Below are 19166 nucleotides of genomic sequence, written 5' to 3'. Positions count from 1 at the left end.
ACACCAGTACATGAGAAGGTTGTCTGAGTGTGGATGACCTGGATACCATTCTACCTGACATTTCCCAACACACAAATGTTCCCATTTGGCCTGAGCTCTAACCTGACCCTGTTACCTCCCACCAGCTCAGTAAAGCCTCATGGCCTTGGTCTCCATGCCTCCAGGGTGAAGCTGACTTTCTGTCAGAACATTGAACATATGTGAATCTTTAGAAATGTTTCATCCCAGCCTCACACAGATGTTACAGTAGGGGTTACCCACAGCTGAAGGATTGAGGATCAGAGACACAGAACTCCTCACTATGAACACAATGCTATGCCCCCGACTATTCTTACTCACCCCGGGTGCATCGTGCTGAGATTCCGACAAGGGGACCTCACTAGGGACTGCCTCAGTTACTTTGCTGCTGCTGTGGAAGACACCTTGGCCAAGGCAACTTCCAGAAGGAAGGGTCTATATGGCTTGTGGTTCTAGAGGAATAAGATGGTGGGAGAGGATGGCTGCATGTAGAGGATGTGGTGGCCGGAACAAGAAGCCAAAGAGTTCATAGCTCAACCCCAAGCATGAACCAGAGAGAGCAAACCGCACATTGTTAACGCTTTTTAATCTCAAATCCCTCTCCACTGATGCACTTCCTCTAGCGGGGCTGTGCCAACTAAGCCTTCACAAACAGTGCCTCCAAGTGGGAACCAAGCCCATGAGGGACGAGGACCCAAAGCAGCAGTAAGCAGCCCATGGTGTGACTTATTACCGTGTCTCTCCATACCCTTTCAGCCCCTCTTTTAGGGTACATTATTTTAAGAGTGGTGGCAGTCAGAGGAGTTATGTAACTTGGGTAATGTCACAGAACTGGTTAGTTAAAGAGCCTGCATGTATTCTAGAAGACTCCAGAACTCCATGTCTGGAAGTCTTTGCTGTACCCTCATGCCTGAATTCCACACTACTACTGATGACTCACAAACATCTCTCCTTTTGTGGTTGTAACCACGCTTCACAACAATTGTCTGCTTTTCTGCCCAAAGGAAATTGACTTCAAGAAAAATCAAGTCACTCAGGTAACAGAGTTGACAAGTGGCAAGCCCAGAACTAGAGACAGAGTTTTCTAGTGGCCCATTGGGTGTTCTTGCTACTGTAAAGCATCACTCCCACCCACCCCCACCATGGCTTTCACAACAGTTAGCTAGGATTTTTCTCTTGGGGAGTGAGTGTCAGAAGCATCATGGCTATTGTTATTGAGGCTTAGATGAGCAGAAAAGTTTCTGGGGAAAGCCTCTAGGGGTGAGCATCTAGCACAGTTCATGTGCTAGCAGTGTTGTGGCCCTGGCCTTGGAGGGATGCTGAGGTTGCCCAGGAGCACTGGGACAGGCAGCATCCTGAAAGCCAGAGGGTTGTGGCTGGTGTGTTGAAGGTTCCCAATTATTTCACCACATGTGTACTTGTTTGTTGAACCCCTTGTGTCTATCCCCTATAGTACCAATATGTGCAACACACAGGGAACAGGAGATCAAGTGCCCCGTTCACTTGGGATTCCCACTCTACCAAGGAGACAGGAAAATGGCTGCAGCAGAGAGTCTGGCATCAGGTAGACTGGCATTGTGAGATGACTTTTTTTTTTTTTTTTTTTTGATGGACTCATCAAGGAAAGCCTTAGTGGTAAAGCTGACATTTAAGCAGAGACCAGAACAGGCAGGGCTATCTGGGGGGCAACGCAGTGGCAGAGAGCAGGAAGAATTCGTGTGAAGGCCCCAGGCAGGAACATGCTCCCTGTGTCTGAGGAGCAGCCAGAGGGCCAGCCTAGCCTGAACCATTTGTCATGTTGTATTTTGTGACCCAGAATTCCTTTATGAATCAGCTCTCTTTAAAGGAATGGCAAAACTAGTATAGCATACTGCAAACCTAATAGGTTGGTTGTGTGTGTGTGTGCACGCGCTAGAGATGTAGAATTTTAAAAATGTAAGGTTCTTGATAGATTTTTTTTTTAAACCTGCAAAGCAGTCAAAACATATGAAAGTAAAATTCATCCAGTAACAACCTAGATCGTTTCTGCCATTCTTAAAATGACACAAAGCTTTTGTTTTGGCTTCGTTTTGGGTTTTTTTTTTTTTTTTTTTTTTTGAAACAGGGTTTTTTTGTGTAGCTCTGAATGTCCTAGAACTAGCTCTCTGTAGACTAGGCTGGCTCTAAATTCACAGAGCCCCACCTGTCTCTGTCTCCACAGTGCTGGGATTAAAAGGCCTGCTCCACCACTGTTTGGCCCCCAAGCTCATTATTTTAAAAGTTAACTTAGCAAAGCAAAACTCTGTCCAGAGTATCGTTACATTGTATTTTCAATGCTTTCTAAAATATGAGTGCCATTTTCCATGTTCGTGGAAATATAGAGTATTAAATTTTATTTGATGTATTCTAATTGTGCTCAGCCTAAACACAAACACAGAAAAGACTTCTATGGCCAAATCAAGATATTGATTAGATTCAGGAAACGGTTCAGAGATAACTGTCTTCCCCTTGAGTTTCCGATATTGCAGCAGTGTCTCTAAAAGGGCAATTAAAATTTGGGGTGTGTGTGCTGTATACACATATGTGCAGGCAGCCATGCACACAGTCCAGAAGAGGACATTATGTGACCTTTTTTGTCCCTTGCTACCTTCAGACAAGGGCCAGTAGGCCCCAGTGATTGCAATATATCTTCTACCCTTCCCAGAATTGAGTATACACTCACACTCCTCAAGTGTTACATGGGTTCTAGGGATTTGAACCTAGGTCCTCATGCTTACACAGCAAACGCAAGGGCATTCATAGGTAACAACATATGAGACATCTGCTCAGCCTCTTAGATTATTTTAAAAATTGCTCACAAGATGGCAAAATAGATGCAAAAGCTTTCGGAAGAGAGTTGCTCATTAGAGGCGCCAGTTTCAGGCACAAATCAACTTCTAGTGAGTTGTCCCAGAAACACACAGGGCAAAGCATGCATTCCCCAGGGAGGTGGACACGGACCTGTGATTACCGGCCATAGTGCTCCTAGAAAGTCACTAACAGCTGTAAATATGGGTTTTATCATCTCATAAAAGGAGCCCATTACACGGGGATTAAAAGAGACAGTAGATGGAATCTAACAAACACTAAGTGGAAGTCGTTCCATGAGCGGAGCAGTGCCGGGGCCCCTTGCTACACGGGCACAGAATAATTTCATTTCCTCTAATCTTTTTGCAGTTTTTCTCAGGGACAATTGTCAGCCAGGCACATTCATGTAATTTCCCAACTGCCAGTGGGCACAGGCAGTTAAGTTTCTTCAGCAAAACATCTATTTTAACTGTTTTCTTTTCAATTGAACATATGCACCTCTTTTTTTTTTTTTAAATAGAATTAGATTTCATGAGTCATTGAAGGACAGAAGTTACTTCCTCCCCAAATTTGCTGCCATAGCCCAGCAATAACTCAGCTGCAAAGCATGCTGGGAGAAGCATCAACCCAGAATACAAAGGAGGGCAGAGATGGGGACAGGGATGCTTTCCACTTATTGGCATCATGCCCTTTGAGGCCTCGGAGCATCCAAGGGGCCGTGGTGACTCAGGCCATATTTGTTTTTTGTAGTAACGTCCGAGGAGGTGTTTGGACCTCAGGGCAGTGCTGAAGATTCTGGGAGGGGTCTTAGTCAGAGATGACTGGGTTGTGAGAAACAAAATACTTCTCTCCCACACCACACCACACTACCTCATGCATAAACTAAAACAAGCAACGAACACTAATGAAGTCTTGATGGGAGAGAAATAAAGACACGTGTGCTTGACGTTGGGAGGAACTAGAATGTGTAAGTTTAAGGCAGATTTGTCTTCTTTCTTATTGTTTCTGTGTTTGTCTCTGCTTTTGGAAAGGGTGGCTTCTCTAGTCCATATCCAGCAAATTTCCTGAGCCCCAGTTCATAACCACAGGAGAGGGAATCTGATTGGCTCAATATGTCAGGTGTGCCCTCATGGTCCCATCAAGTGTTCCTTAGGTAACACTAACTCAGTGGGAACCTTATAAAAAGTGTTTTATGTACTGGGAAGGAATGATTGGGGGGATGACAGTTGAGTCCATGGAGACACTCATGCAGTCTGGTGTGCCTCATAGGAAACAGAAGTAGTACCCAGGGTGTTCCTGTGAATGTGGCAGGCTTCAGGGCACTAATGATTAGAGGATCTTGGGTAGGGAAGGAACCAGAAATTCGGGCTGAGCAGAAGTGCTAGGGCAGCTAGGGACAAAGCTAGTTGGGTTTTCTCTATTCTCTTGATGGTAGCATTGGCATATTCATTTGATAATTAAAGATCCATGAAGTTCGCAGAAGAAGAAAGGCAGTTCCAGTCCCTGAGGACCTTTGTGTCTGCACCAAAGGGCAATAGGAAGCCAGAATAAATGAAAAAAAAAAAAGCTGGAGGTTCTTATTTTGGACAGGGATTGTCATGCTATAAAATGAGAAGGAGTTAGTGTGGGCACACCTCCTTGACCGCACACATTCACCTCAGTGAAGCTCTGTGAATTCACACAGACTTGGCGCGCATGTCTGATGTGGAAGCACCCCATATGGAGAAGCCGTTATGAGTCTACTCCATTTAGGAAGCCAGAAGGTGCAGATAACCTGCCCGAGGTCTCAGAACAAGTATCCCGTGTAACTGAGGTGTGGACCAGGACTGGCTGGTGCCAAAGCCAGAGCTCTTGCTCACAGTACGTCACGGCTTCTCTGGAGAGGAGAGCAACTTACAGACACGGAATTCACAGACAAGCCTTGAAAAGTCATTAAAAATTGCTATAGGGATAACATAACAAAACTTATCTTAGAGCATGTTACAAGGAGCTGCCCACACAGTTGGTTTCTCCACCCCTCCCCAAGGTCTCATTAAGAGTGGCATCTCCAAACGAACAGGGAGCTGAATTTGGAACCCAGCTCTCATGCACCTGTAACCGCTCCATGCTGTGAGCGAGGAAACCATCACTAGAGCTTGACAGGGCAGCGAGAGACCCTAACACAAAGAAATGAGGCGGACCTATAAAGCAGGCCATCCAATGTCATCCTCTAGACTGCACATATGCACGTGCCATGTACACACGTGTACATACACCGTTCACATATACCATCATCGCAGAGAAGATGGCAGATATCCCCCCACCCCCACACAGACATCATGCCACACTCTGTTGGGGAGGATTGCCGCTTTTGCGTTCCCCGTCTCCGTGTGCATGGCTCAGATGAATTGTGCATATGCAATGCCCTTACCATATTAAATGACCACCCCCTGTACTCACATTCCAAATTTGGGAAATTCTGCACAACTATTATACATGACATGAATACATGAGATTTTTTAGCTTTTTTAATTCACTGAGGGAATGTGGGAGAAAAGGAAGAAAAGATTGGAAAGTATATAGAAGCTGCTTTCAGTTTACAGACCACGGCAGCAGCACCTTTGAAGGCATTTTAAGGCTGAGCAGACTGGTTAGTTAGCCGTTGGCTGTTCTGGGCTTTTAATTGAAGATGACAGTGGAACGCCCACTTAGGAACGTCCTGGAGCTGGCTGGAGCTGGCTGGGGCCTGCTGGAGCTCAGGAGAGAGGGGAAGAATAGAAATCCAAGTCAACGTGCACCAGTCCAGAGATGGCCTCTGAGCCGTGACTAGAGGGAGAGAGGCATGCTGGGCTTGAAGCTGATTCTCAATAAGTACTATGATTCTTATGTGTGGCAGTATTTCAAGTAAATTTTTATCAAAAACCCCAGTGTGAGAATGAGGAACTTCTGAGGCAATGATTTTGTAAGGAGAATGGGGGAACAAAGTCAGATTCCAGGGCTGTGGAGGGGGCTAACTGGGGTAAGAGCTGGGGGCTGTAGAGGAGGTCCTGCAGTTGGCTGAGGTCCCAGGGTTTGCTCCTGGCCCTCTTGATACCATTTCTTTTATTGCATTTATTTTGAGCATAATTTGAATTAGTTATATGCATATTTTAACCAAGATTTGGGATGCTCTAGGGAAAAGTTCTGTATTCTACTCTTTATTTTGGCCCCTGAAATGACTATTACCAACACACACACACAGAGAGAGAGAGAGAGAGAGAGAGAGAGAGAGAGAGAGAGAGAAAGAGAGAGAGAGGCTCATAGGCACGCACACACAATGTTCAGAGGAAGCTCTCAAACTTGCCTCTACTCAAGGTTTGCTCTGGTTGGACTCCAGTTGGACTTCGAAACTCTTTCATTTCTGACTACTGCAGGATAGGAACTTTGTGATGTGGACAAAAAAAAAAAGGTGTTTGCTTTTTATGTAAAATAAATTCTTCAAAATATTGATGCGCCAAAGTCAAATTAGATAGAGAATGGAAAAATCAGAGTCCAGACCGAGGTCATAGTTTTTATAAGGACAATAGCTTTCCATTTATGAAGATTTAACATATTTAAGTAATTACGTTTCAGTTTTTAAAGTGAATTCAACTTATGTACTTATTTTAGTCTTGCTATATGGCACATGATGGCCTTATAATCCTTCTGCCTCAGTTTCCCAAGTGCTTCAGTATAGACTTGTCCCACCAGGCTCAGAAAAAAACCAGAAGACACAACCAAACAAACAAATGAATAAACAAAAACCAAGCCAACTAGCCAACCAAATGATGCCAATAACAGAAACCCATGAACGAAATTTCTAAGACTAACTTTTTAAGGTGAGGAGGCTGCTTGTGTTTAATAATATTTTCTTTCCATAATTTGTTTTCCATTTTCCATCCCAATTGCAAACTCCTCTCTCCTTCCAGTCCCACCCTTACAAATCCCTGTCCCATTACCCCCTGCCTTTCTCCTCAGAGAAGGGGTCACCCCATTGGGTACCAATCCACCCTAAGGCTAATTTTTAAATGAATGTGTTTTAATAGAGGAATAAAGCTTCGTGAAGAGCTTGAATTCATCCAGACGGGTGGCTGAAATCCCCTCTGTCCTTTGTCATCTTCAGCCATGATCTGGTCTCACCCATGACTTCTTGTCACATCTGATACTGTGTGCCTTACTCTTCCTCTTCAGAGAATAACACCTGCAACATAAGAAGCTTCCTATATTTTACTATATTTTCAAACTCTACAAACACAAATGATAAAAAGTATAGACCTATACACCTATGATTAACTAAAATTATCTGCTACCCTGCTTTGAGGAACATTGCCATTTGGAAAGGTGTCTGGTGACCCCTCCACACTGGCACTGTGGGTTCCTCCCAACAGCGTGGCTGGCAATGAAGAGACATCTGACATGCCGAGTCGGCATCATTAAGTGTCCAGAGGCTAAGGGACAAGATGCCAGCCATAGCATTTAGTAACGTAGACACTGGCCCAGCCAAAGCTAGTTCAAAGAAGGCTGGTGTCAGACTTCTCTCATGCAGTTAGCAGTGAAAATATACCTTAAAGCATCAGCCTTAACGGGGCCATCATGGTACTGGGATTCCAATGACTGGGTCTGGGGAGAAGGGGCAAGTTAAACTAATCCAACCAGAAATCAAGCAAGTAAGATCTCTCCCTCACTTCTCCCTCTGTGGCCAATGCCATCTGCTAGTTTTAAAAATAATTTTTAAAAGCAAGTGTTTTGGTTCGCTTCAGTGTGCAGCAAAGACAGATGCTATTTTAGGCTTGTTTTCTATCACCCCCCCCCAACCAAGAACCAGGGGCTGAGTGTTGTTGGGCTCTGGTGTACCGTGTGCTTTATGCCACCAACTTCGGGGTGACCTTTGTTCTAACTGCATATTTTACCTCCCCATTTTCCTCTCTGCCTCTCATTAGGTTGTTAGAAAGAGGAAGTGGTATTGATCTGAGAAAGAAAAAAAAAAATTTTTCAAAAAAATATATAATTGGTTGACTTGTGCTGCTGGCTGTAAACCTGCAGCTCCCACTGGATGCAGGGACGGAGCACTGTGAGCCTTCCCCACCGCTGGGCTAGAGGCTTTGAGGGAGGGATGCACCCATACATCCCTCCCAGAACCTTCCACGCTGCTTGCTTTCACCTGGGGCAGCATGGTGAGAGGCTCCAAGTGTTGGCCCTAGAACCGATCCATCTTGGTTCAAATCCTGGCTCTGCCTCTTCCCAGCTGGGCGATGCTTCGCCAGTCACCTTTCTCTGCATCTACTTCCACATATTAAGATAGAGGAGAACGATCTAATACTTGCCCTGCTGGGTTGTTTAGAGAGACAGAAGAGATAGAGAATACACACCGCACTTAACTCAAGTGGACATCGAGCATCTGATGATGGGGGCTTTGTGTCATCTTTGTCTACGTAATGACTTTTTAAATGCACACTTGGCAACACACGGTACCTTTTAGAGAAAGTAGTACAAACGCCTATGCACTGAAAGGAATATTTTTCTTCTTTAAATGCTGGGGAATTAAACATTTTTCCCATGGCCAGAATTCTCTTAGGCAGTGTGTACACGTCATCTTGTTTGGTACCCTGTGGGTAGGTGATGAGTGCCCACTGTATACGTGAAGAGAAAACTGGAGATCAGAGAGGTTAAATAATTCTTGGCAGTTGCACAGCTAGTAGAATGGCATCCCAGCACCATGTTCATTATGACTCTGGGATCTCTGCCTGCAGTTTCCCTCTTGCACCGATCTCCCCGTATTCTAGCCCTCCCAGTAGGCTTTGCAACTTTTCACGTAAAGCTGACTTTTACATCACACCTCAACACCTTAAACAACCCAACCCACAGTTTGCCTAAGCATACTCAGTGCTCTGGCCGTGGGACTCTGACACTTTCTGTTCCATTGTTTAAGTACCATTCCATTCTAATTCTTGCTTAATTTCTCTCTTTAAAAAAAATGGCTATCACCCACCAAGTTCATGAGGTGACCGGTTAAGGTGGGATACGGTGCTGTCCTGGCCTGAAAAGCCAGGTGATGCCCGTCATCTGGGTCATGGCCACAGCATACAGCTCCGTGTGTCCAACAGGAGCCACGCTGGTGGAGATGGTTGGCTATACTGTCCCTACCATACACAGAGGACACAGGCCCAGGGACATAGAGTGATCTTGAGGCCGATAGCCAGAAAAACTTCTGGGCTGGCACATCTTTTCCAACCTTTGAACTCATGATGGCACTTCTGGTGCCCATGGATTCCTCTGTTGTTCGCCCATTTCCTCATTAGTTTACATCGGTAGATTGTTTTGGCCAAAGATGGCAGACATTCGGTACCACCCACCACTAGACCACCACTCACAAAACAAAGCCCCCGAATCTTTGCATTTCCCATGTCCAGATCCCCTTACATGATCTGAGTCAGCCCATCTCTGGTCCTTTTCTCCCACCCTTTCTTCTCTGCTCAACACTCTCACTGGTTCCTGATGGATCCTGAGGTATGGTAGGTAAACTCTCTGCCTGTGGCCTTTGCTAGGCTGGTCCCTCCACCAGATACAAGCCTGCTCTGGGTGGGTTTGCCTCTCAGTGATGTTTATCCTGAGCACTTGACTGCACCCCAGTCTCTCTAACTTGGGTCTTTCCTAGCACTTCCCGTCTTTTGACACTGCAACCTCTATATTATCTTTAGCAATATAACTGCTGAGTTAAAACATAGACCGTAAGTATTTTTGTTGGCTTTGCTCGTTGCTTTTCTCTCCTGAACCTGTAACCTGGTACCTAGTAGGGCTCTGTAAACAGATGAGAGAGACTGCCATCAGGTTGAATATGTAATTACAAACTATGATGTCACCAGAGGGGGGTCATCTGCAGAGTTTCCCAGAAGAGCATAACAAAATGACTTAGATTGGGTGGGTTAATTTAAAGGAAACATTTTTTTTTTTAGACTGAGAACATGAGGGGGATTTTAGTTTCCTGCAAATAGTGCAAGCCCTGCCATGGTGAGCCAAAAGAAAGCAGACTAAAGGAGCGATGTAACCCAGGCAGAACGGGGGGTTGGGGGGTGTCATTCATTCACTTAGCAAAACCCTTTGACAGAGGGAAAGACATCAAATCTTGAGTGGGCATTTCACTGGGACCATGACACCTTCTGCTTCATTAGCTGTACAGACAGGACCGTGGATCTGATTCCCTCCACTGTTCAGATGAGGAAACCCACATATCAACACTTTGAATGTGCCCAGCTACTGAGAGCCAGAGCTGTGCTCCTAAACAAAGTCTCTTTGGCTTCTAAGCATGTGGTCTTTCACTGTCTGGACACTGCCTGTGTGTTGCTCAAGTGCCAGGGACAGGCTTACCCAGTCCCTGGCCTCAAAGAGTTCACGTGCCTTGAGAGTTCACGTGCCTTGAGAGACAAGCGCAAAGTCCCCTAGGTTGAGGTACAGATATTTTTTTCTAGGTCTCAGTTGCTTCACCTCTGCATCTGTCCTTGTTTTAGGTTATTATTATGTATAAAAACATGATCCCGGGGGTATATAAAGCAGCCAGAGAAGAGAAATTAGATTATTCAATATGGCTGCTTTGGAAGGAAGAAGTTTGTCTTTGGGGTTATGGGCATGACTTGACTTTACATAGAGGAGAAAAAATGAAGCTGTTCTGGTCAAGGTATGGCCCTGCCCTTTGTTGCCTTATCACTGTTTTGGCTCAGGTCTGTCCTGCAGGGCAGTCTAATGGTGTGTAATCCCTTCCTGGGAGGCACATGCCTCCTCTAGGTAGGCTGGCACCTGTTCTTCTGTCTCTTTTCTTTCCTTAGTATGGGAATTCTAAGGAAATTTTAATTCTTTGGGGTCCATTGTCTCCACAGTCTGATAGCTGAAGGGAAAGGTACAGGTGTCTGTTTAGAACATCATTTCTCATGATCTCTCGCCTTGCTTTTAAATTTCAGTCTTGAGGGATTTAGGGCAATCTTCTGGATTTGCAATAAAAATTCCTGAAATATGCCTGTGCATACACTGACATTTGCTGTAACAAAATGTCTGAGGCAAACAATTTAAAGGGAAGAAAGGTCAATTGGTTCATGGATTCATGGGTTTCAGTCTATGGTTACTTGGACCCACCCACAATTGATGAGGTGGGACACAATGATGGGATGCTGGGATGGAGCAGAGGAAGGGAAAGAGGGAGGCTAGGGAAGCAGCTAGAGACAAAATAGACCAGACCCTTTCAGATCATCTCCCAGTGACCCACTTCCTCCAGTAGCTACCATCTCCTGAAGTTTCCACTGCCTCTCAGGAGCTTACTAAGTTATGAACTAAGTTAATAAGACTTAACCCATTAATGAATCCAGAATCCTCATGATCTAACTACTTCCTCAAGTCCCACCTCTGGACTCTGATAGACTTGTGGAAAGTGATTGGGTTCTAAGAGCTTTAGCCAAAATAGACTTGTCCTAGCCTTAAGTTGCTATCTCAAGGTTTTAGTCACATTCTCAAGAAAGGTAACTATTACATTCGGGGCTCAAGCCTTCCACACATGAATATTTGGGGAGATATTCCAAGCCCAAAGTGCAGTGTTGTCTTCCTAGGCTGTTGCTTTTGAAACTGCTAATTGATGGATTTTGCTAGTCAGCAGGTTAGTTCTCTGTCACCTCAAAACATTGTCGCTTGAAGCAATAGTAAACATTTATCACTTTATCTTTTCTGTCAGAGATTTAGGCTAGGTCACCTCCCTAACAGTCTAATTTCTGGTCTCAAAAAAAAAAAAAAAAAAAAAAAATGACAGTCAAGTGGCCAGTGGCAACGACAGTCCTCAAAAGGCTTAGACAAGGAAGGCGAGTGAGTAGTGACGCGGGTGTTTGTGCTGACTGTGGAGAGAAGCTTTGAGTCTTGGTCAATAAGCCTCTGCATAGTGCTGATTGAGTGTCTGCACATCACGGCTGCTGTAGAAGGCATAATCCAAGAAGGTCCAGGAGGGAAGCCATAAGGTCTTTTGTGACCTCATCCCAAAGTCATGCAACATTATTGGTTACACAAAGTAGCCCAGTCATTGAAGGAAGATAGTACAGGTCAGCATGCACATTAGGAGAGCCAACATGAAGACAGGCCTCCACAAATGACCACAAATCAGATATCCAATATTTATTACTTTTTGTTCCAGCAAACTCTGTACTAGAGAATAATATCAATTAAGTAGTAAGATCCAGGTGTTAATTATATTTCCAGCACAAATGAGATTTCAATTTGGAGTTAATAATTAAAAGTGATTTCATTCCACCTGTCCTAGCCCACATGCTCGCAGTGGCACAGAGGTTAACCATAAGGGAATGCTGAGGTCTGCATGAAAGAACAGGATGGAGTTCTGATAGTTCTCATCATCAGTCCCGGCTACTCCCTGCTCCCCATTTGTGTCCTGAGAAAGTATGGGGTGCTGACTTTTGTGTTTGCTCTCTTTCCTCAGGACCGCCTGTACTTTGTGATGGAGTATGTGAACGGGGGTGATCTCATGTACCACATCCAGCAAGTTGGCCGTTTCAAGGAGCCCCATGCTGTGTAAGACAGCCCTCCCCTTCCTTGGGATAAATGGGTGTCAGTTCCTTTGAAGTTTTAACCAACTAGGGATTTTTCCCCCCAACATCTCAGACTTCCTATTTGTGAGCAGTTTTTGGCCAAGGAGGACTGTATTCTGCTTGCTTTGAGATGTTTCTTTTTTGTTCCTGAAGGCCAGCTAAGAACTCATAGCTCTAAATTGATGGCTGTTTCATAATCTCTCTCTCTCTCTCTCTCTCTCTCTCTCTCTCTCTCTCTCTCTCTCTCTCTCTCTCTCTCTCCTCCCTCCCTCCCTCCCTCCCTCCCTCTCTCTCTCTCTCTCTCTCTCTCTCTCTCTCTCTGGCCCCTCCATCCTGAGAAAGGTCTTCTAACTTCCTTGGGAAATGTCTTTGCAGGTTTTTGTTTGTTCGTTTGCTAATATTTATTGAGAGCTTTCTTTGCGCCAGACCCATGGGTACTGAACAAACACCATCTCATTTCATCCTGACCGGTATGGGGAGGAGATAGTCTCACCCAAGGTTTACAAACAAGTGAGAGGAGGTCCGGAGGGTGGGAACCACCAAGATTCTAGACCGAGTGGAGAATCTGTGTTGGCGAGGCCCACCTGTGTTTGTTTATCTGTTTCCTGCACTCCCTTCCCCCTCATTCTTGGGGAGATGAAGGTTTGAGTTGACTTGCAGCTGTGGTCTATGGGTTCTCTATTTTGTCCTCTCCAATGCATAAACCAGTAAGAGATGATTTATAAAATAAAAATCTCACCGAGCTTCTCCTTTGCTTAGAAGCCCGTGGGTGAGCAGGCACAGAAAAAGCCACAGGAATGAACGTCAATTCTCCTTCCTGGGTGTTTGCTTAGGTTTTATTGCTTCTCCTGAGAGCCCCCAGAGCCCATGGAGAGACCCACCCTACATCTCTGAGAGGGCCATGGGTTCCTGTTCCGTTCAGCCTATTTCCTGTCTTCCCACTTGCTGAAGCCAGGAACACTATTCTATTTAGCCCTGTGCTTCCCAATCGAGGTTTGTGGTGGTGTCATAGGACTGCTTTTATTTTTCTCTCTGACATCTAGTTGACCCAGGTCTGATTCATCATTACATGACACATACTATTAGGGCTGAACACAGCTCCCTGAAGTCCTGCCAACCCTGGTGGTATAACCAGCAAGGTTTTCTTTGTTTTAGTTTGGTTTTGTGCTCTTAAGATCTCTTTAGTGAGCCAGACATCATGGCCGGCCCTTGAGATGCTGAGGCAGGGAGTTTTCAAGTTTGACACAAGCCAGGGCTACATGACAAGTTATGGAATTACGGGTCAGCTGAGCCTCATGTGGAGTGAAGTTGGGCATCAAGAAATAAAATAACAAAACAGGGACTGGTGATGTGCTAGATACACACTGCTCTGGGTTCTACCACTATCCTCAGAACCACAAGAAAAACTCCTCTTCCTTCTAACTTGCATCAAGAAGTTACAAATTAGACGTCAACTGTTTCCAGTCTGGGCAGACCACCCATTTGATGAATGTCTTCTCCAGGCTCCTCACAGACTTCATCTCTAAGCCTTGGTTTCCACATTTGAACAAGGTGGTACTAGTAGGACCTATGTCACTGGGCTCTAGGTGGAATTAAAACAGCCCCTAAAACAATGCCAAGTGCATGCTAAGCTCTCAATGGCTGCCATTAAAGTTCTTGAACTTGTACTATATTGAAATAATCCTTCTCCACCAGCCCACCCACTTTCACAGCCCTTCCCTACTATGCAGTTGCTGACCCCTTACCCCCTAACCCCGTGTGTCACTCTGAAGCATCCTGTTCACCTACCCACACACTCTGCATTTTAGGAGACGTAGAGCTGACTATCCATCGTGCACCTTACATGTTAAATGCCTCGTTCAATATTCTATTGACTTGGGAGCTAAGTGTATGGTGCCCTTGACTTTCTCCATCACCATTTCCTTTTTAATTTCAGATTTTACGCTGCAGAGATTGCCATCGGTCTTTTCTTCTTGCAGAGCAAGGGCATCATTTACCGGTAAGTGAGCATGGCTGTTCTTTCTGTCTCCTCAGCTCCCTCAGCTCCTCCCTTCCTGCCTCTTTCTTCAACTGCTTTTAAAATTAGAATCTGTGGTGGGGGAGGAATCCTCCAGTACTAACTTGGGCATGTGTTCTGCCAGGCAGCATCGCCCACTGCCCTGGCAAAGTTTGGGCAGCTGTATACGGTGATAGCAAACTCTTGATGGACGGTGTCACCCATGATTCTCTGGGACCTCCAGCATGAGGACACTCAAGTCTCTGAGAAGAGGCAGCTCTGTGAAGAGAGCGCCAGCAGCACTTTTCTCCCGGACCCCACATCCGGGAAGCATGTAAAGAATCGACTGCAGTGTGTGGCAGGATAGTATTATTATGCAACCATTTTTCTTGTATGTAGCTGCAATTTGGAAATAGATCTCTGAGTTGCTCTCCCTGAAAGACAGGATTAACTTCAGAAGTTGGCATTTGCCGGTTCAGGGAGAAACAAGTGTGTGATCATAGCTGTATGAGTCACACCATTTTATATTTCATGCAAGGCAGGGTAGCGAGCCTCAGGCTGCTACTTGTCAGTGAGTCCAGGGTGTACAGTTCCTCTTGCGCTGAGCAGATGAGATGGCACAGGCAATGGGGGATCGACTGACTGTTATGTAACAGGAGCCGGTGGGGAGTGTGCTTCTATCAGCTCTTGGCATGAGCAAGGGTCTATTTAAAGGCTTGTGGAGAGTCGTATAAGCACATTTCATTCATTTGACAAATATTCATCAAAAGCCTACTGTGTGCTGTATACTGTTCCAAGTGGGGGAAACAGAGAAGAGGCAAAAGAAGAGCAAGAGACCGAGAAGGGAGCTATAGGGAATAGAGTTTATTGGAGTGTAGTAAAGAGTGTGTAGAAAGGATAAGGTGGGGATGCTGGTGCTGAGAACAGATACCTCTCTACTGTAGAAATAATGGAAATTCTGGCCTGCCGTTAGTGATACTTGGGTGTCCTGAACCCCTTGCTATAGAGCTGGAGGATATGGGACAAACTGTAGGAAGACACTAATCGAAGACTGTGGGTTAAGTTTTCACATAAGACTTTCACCTGATGTCTCGACAGTAGGTTCTAACTCCTTCCCAGGATGTACCTCTCAAAGAATATAACCAACCATGCTCCTAAGAAGATTAAGTGTGAAGTACGCATGTGTTAGAAGAAAACCCAGCCCTGGGAATGAAACTGAGTTCTTGTTAGCTGGGCTGGGGATTGGGGGGGGGCTCATTTTCAGCTGAGTAGGGTATGATTGAGATTTTGAATTGATGACCAAGCAATTAGGGTGCTAAGATAATCCCTTCTCTAAAATGATCTATCTATCTATCTATCTATCTATCTATCTATCATCTATCTATCTAAATACCATCTAATCTCTTTCTCCTCTCTCCCTTTCCTCTCCCCTTAATTTCCCTTTTCATTCTTCATTTTAATGCAGTTTTTCTCACAAAGTTTACTTCTTATCATAAAGACTAGAAACACAGTTGCAGTTACACGTACATATAACCCTAGGATCTGGGAACATGAGGTAGGAGAATCATAAGTCCAAGGCTAACCTTGGCTACAGAGTGAGACTCTATCTCAAAATATAGAAATACGAAATGATCACTTCCATGCATAATTTCTATGAGCAAGGCCAAGCCCATGACCCAGGTTTAGACACTCAGTTGTATTCAGCCAATACTGTGAATCAAGAAAACCGGTGACCGAGGAACTAAGATTGTAGCTGAGAGCGGCCATTCTCACCAGCTGCAGCTGGTTTATAGCAGGTGCTGGCAGTGCTTGTAGAGTTCAGCATCAGGACCTCACAGAAGAAGAAGCGATGTCTATATCTAGTGGTAACATCAGCGGTAGTTTTAGTGTGCCTACTCTGCATCTTTATCAGCATAATCTGGCCCTGTGGAGACTCCCTATGAGGTTCTATAATCTCATCAGAGATGTTGTGAACGCCTCAATATTTTTCTATAAATTCCCTTTCATATTAAAATCATCAAGGTTGTTTTTAGTTTGGCTTACTATCAAGAAACTCAATTGAAATAGAGTTCTAGAGATTGATAATCACGTGAAAACTGTAAAAACACATGACAAAAGATGTATAATTTTATGATTTCATCTTTTCCAGTGTCACAAATTGCTGCCTCCTTCATTTATATTTCTGCTTGATGGCGTGGTTATCCTTTATTTTTTGAGATTATAATATAATAACATAGTTTCTCCCTTCCTTCTCTTCCCTCCAAACCATCCTATATACCCCTCCTTTCTGTCTTTTTAACTCGCAGCCTCTTTTTAAAATTGATTGTTGTTTTGCACACACATTTTTAAATGCATAAGTATTTAAATGCATATGATCATTGGTTTAATATTACTTTTATACATGCTTTCAGAGCTGACCATTTGGTTTTGGATAACCAGCCAGTTGGTGTGCTCTTCCCTGAAGAATACTATTTCTCTCATGCATAGTATTCCTTAGCTGCCTGTAGTTCTCTGTGTATGGTTGAGGCCTCGTATCTTTACTCCATCCATATTAGCGCATCTATTGTCCTTGTTCATATCACATTTGGGAAGTCACACTGGTGAAACTGTATGAGTGTAGTGTCTGACATTACTAGAAGACAGAATCTCACAACCGACTCTGTGATTCTCTGGTTCTTACAATCTTTTTACCTCCTCTTCCATAATGTTCCCTGAACCTTAGGTGTGGGAATTGTATTGTAGATGTACCCATTGGGACTGAGCTCCACACATCTTCTTTTTATTGACTATGGTTTTCTTTGATAGTTTTTATCTGTTGCCAAGACATGTTTCCTTGATGCAGGTTGAGGACTACTTGTCTGTGGATGTTAAGGACATTTAGTTAGAAAGTAGTTAGGGATTGTGCTGATTCAGTCAAGTGTACATGATTTAGAAGTCCAGCTGAGTGTAAACATCTTAAGAATCTAAGATGACAAAGGTTTTGGTATTTTCTTTTCTGAGGAACATGCTACACATGGATGGGAGTCAGATGCAACTGCATGATCCTTTTTGTCAAACTTAGTATCTGGTTTATTGGTTGGTCATTGACTCTGAGGTCTGTGCTAACTTTCCATAATGGAGTTCTTCAAGACAAATGTTCCAACCCTCTTTTGACAAAGAATGAGGATATCTTAAAGGGAAAAAGAGAAATCAAAGCAACCAAGACTGAGGAGCTAACTCAGTGGGTATAGTGCAAACACGAAGACCTGAGTTTGTGTCCTCAATACCCACATATAAAAATGGGTTGTGGTAGCCAGCATCCAGGAGAGCAGTGACCCATCTGCTTGGTTATGGGCATATAGTCAAGTTGAGGGGTGTCATATATAATGAATTTATACCTACATTTGGTATATAGTTGCTGCATAGTAAGCACTCCTGGTTTCTAGCCTGGCATTTGGACATCTTGCCTTAAAAACAAGAATGAGTAAGATTGGTCCTATGGATGGTGCCAAAGATACTTAGGATGGGGAAGCTTGCTGTTTGCACTAGATGCAAGTGGATGGATCTCCTCTTGGATGAAGAGACAGATAGGAGGTGTCCAGATGTGTTTTCAAGATATATATTTAGCTGACAATGACCACAGCAACACTCAGTTCAGCTTTACTTAACTTGGCTGCCATTAAGAAGTCCACAGGCATATCTGAAAGGTTGATTTATCACATTCCTTGTAGCCTCTGATCTTTATTAGCTTTCTTCTCCTCATCAATGGACCTCTGGTGCTTTTAGACTGATATTATTGCTCCTGAATCAGCTCAGTATATAAGAGCTTGGCTCTTTGCTAGCAATAACCAAGGGAGTATCAAGATTTTGATGGTTCTCCATTGGTTCCCATGCCTGACATTGAATCAGTCACTGTGAGCATAGTTTCCAATGGCAAGTACAGGCCTATAGAACCACTCCTGGGACCAGAAGTCAGGTTCATCCCCATCCCCATAACATGGTCTAAAGACCAGGAAAGAGAGTTTGTGCCAGACATTCAGAACCCGATCAAGATGATGCAGGAGAGAGGTCTGAGTTAGGAAGTGGGCTCCATACCTCCTAGGGAACTGTTCCTACACATCTCCTATTAGAACCAGATCAGTTTGAGACATCAAGCATTCCTACTCACTAGTACAGAAAATGTTGACATTGGAGTAGATATTTAGGAAGAAGTGAGTTTGAAAGATACCCCATGGGATATGGGAGCAATCTTACATTGCTGAAGATAGGCAGGAGTTTTCCAGACTATGAAGCTCTCCTCATCCACACAGATGCCAATATTAGGATGAGAACAGAGGACAAATTCTTTAAAGTCTAGATGTCACCGTCTTAGAGAGCCATGCTACAGTGACATCCCCTTCTACCCTACTCTCTTTCTTTGTCAACTTCCTATTCACCAAATTGCTGCACAGAGTTCAAATAGCCATAATCATAGAGTGAAATATTATTTATCTTTGCTTCACACTGGTACTTAATAGGAATATAAAAGAAGCATTCTTACTTATCTTGTTCATAGTTAATGTTTCCAGATCCAAGAATAGTACCTGACACATAGCAGAAATACAATGGGCCCCTATTGATTGAAGGGGCAGTTGGAGCTCCCAAGTACACAGAGTAGGAGAATGAGAAATACTTAGAGTTAAGTAAGTTCTCTGAATCTGTTTTTTTTTTTTTTTTGTTGTTGTTATTGTTTTGTTAATTCCATGATCTTCAGAGATACCTCAAAGGTAATATTTTCA

General features: G+C 44.2%; 1 protein-coding gene across 2 annotated transcripts in view; it reads left to right on the top strand.

Moving 5' to 3' along the window:
• PRKCB (protein kinase C beta) overlaps positions 1–19166 on the top strand; it is a gene marked incomplete at both ends in the record, with an annotated part of 329224 nt that overhangs the window by 267732 nt on the left and 42326 nt on the right. For both annotated transcript variants that reach the window (XM_080911318.1, XM_080911317.1), the window contains 2 exons: positions 12305–12396; positions 14350–14412. In XM_080911318.1, coding sequence (XP_080767444.1) covers positions 12305–12396; positions 14350–14412 — 155 coding nt within the window. The remainder of the gene's footprint in view (positions 1–12304; positions 12397–14349; positions 14413–19166) is intronic.

This window comes from Micromys minutus (genome assembly GCF_963924665.1).
Source record: "Micromys minutus genome assembly, chromosome: 2".
In the NCBI taxonomy this organism is placed as follows: Eukaryota; Metazoa; Chordata; class Mammalia; order Rodentia; family Muridae; genus Micromys; species Micromys minutus.
This window is presented reverse-complemented; position numbering and strand designations above follow the sequence as displayed.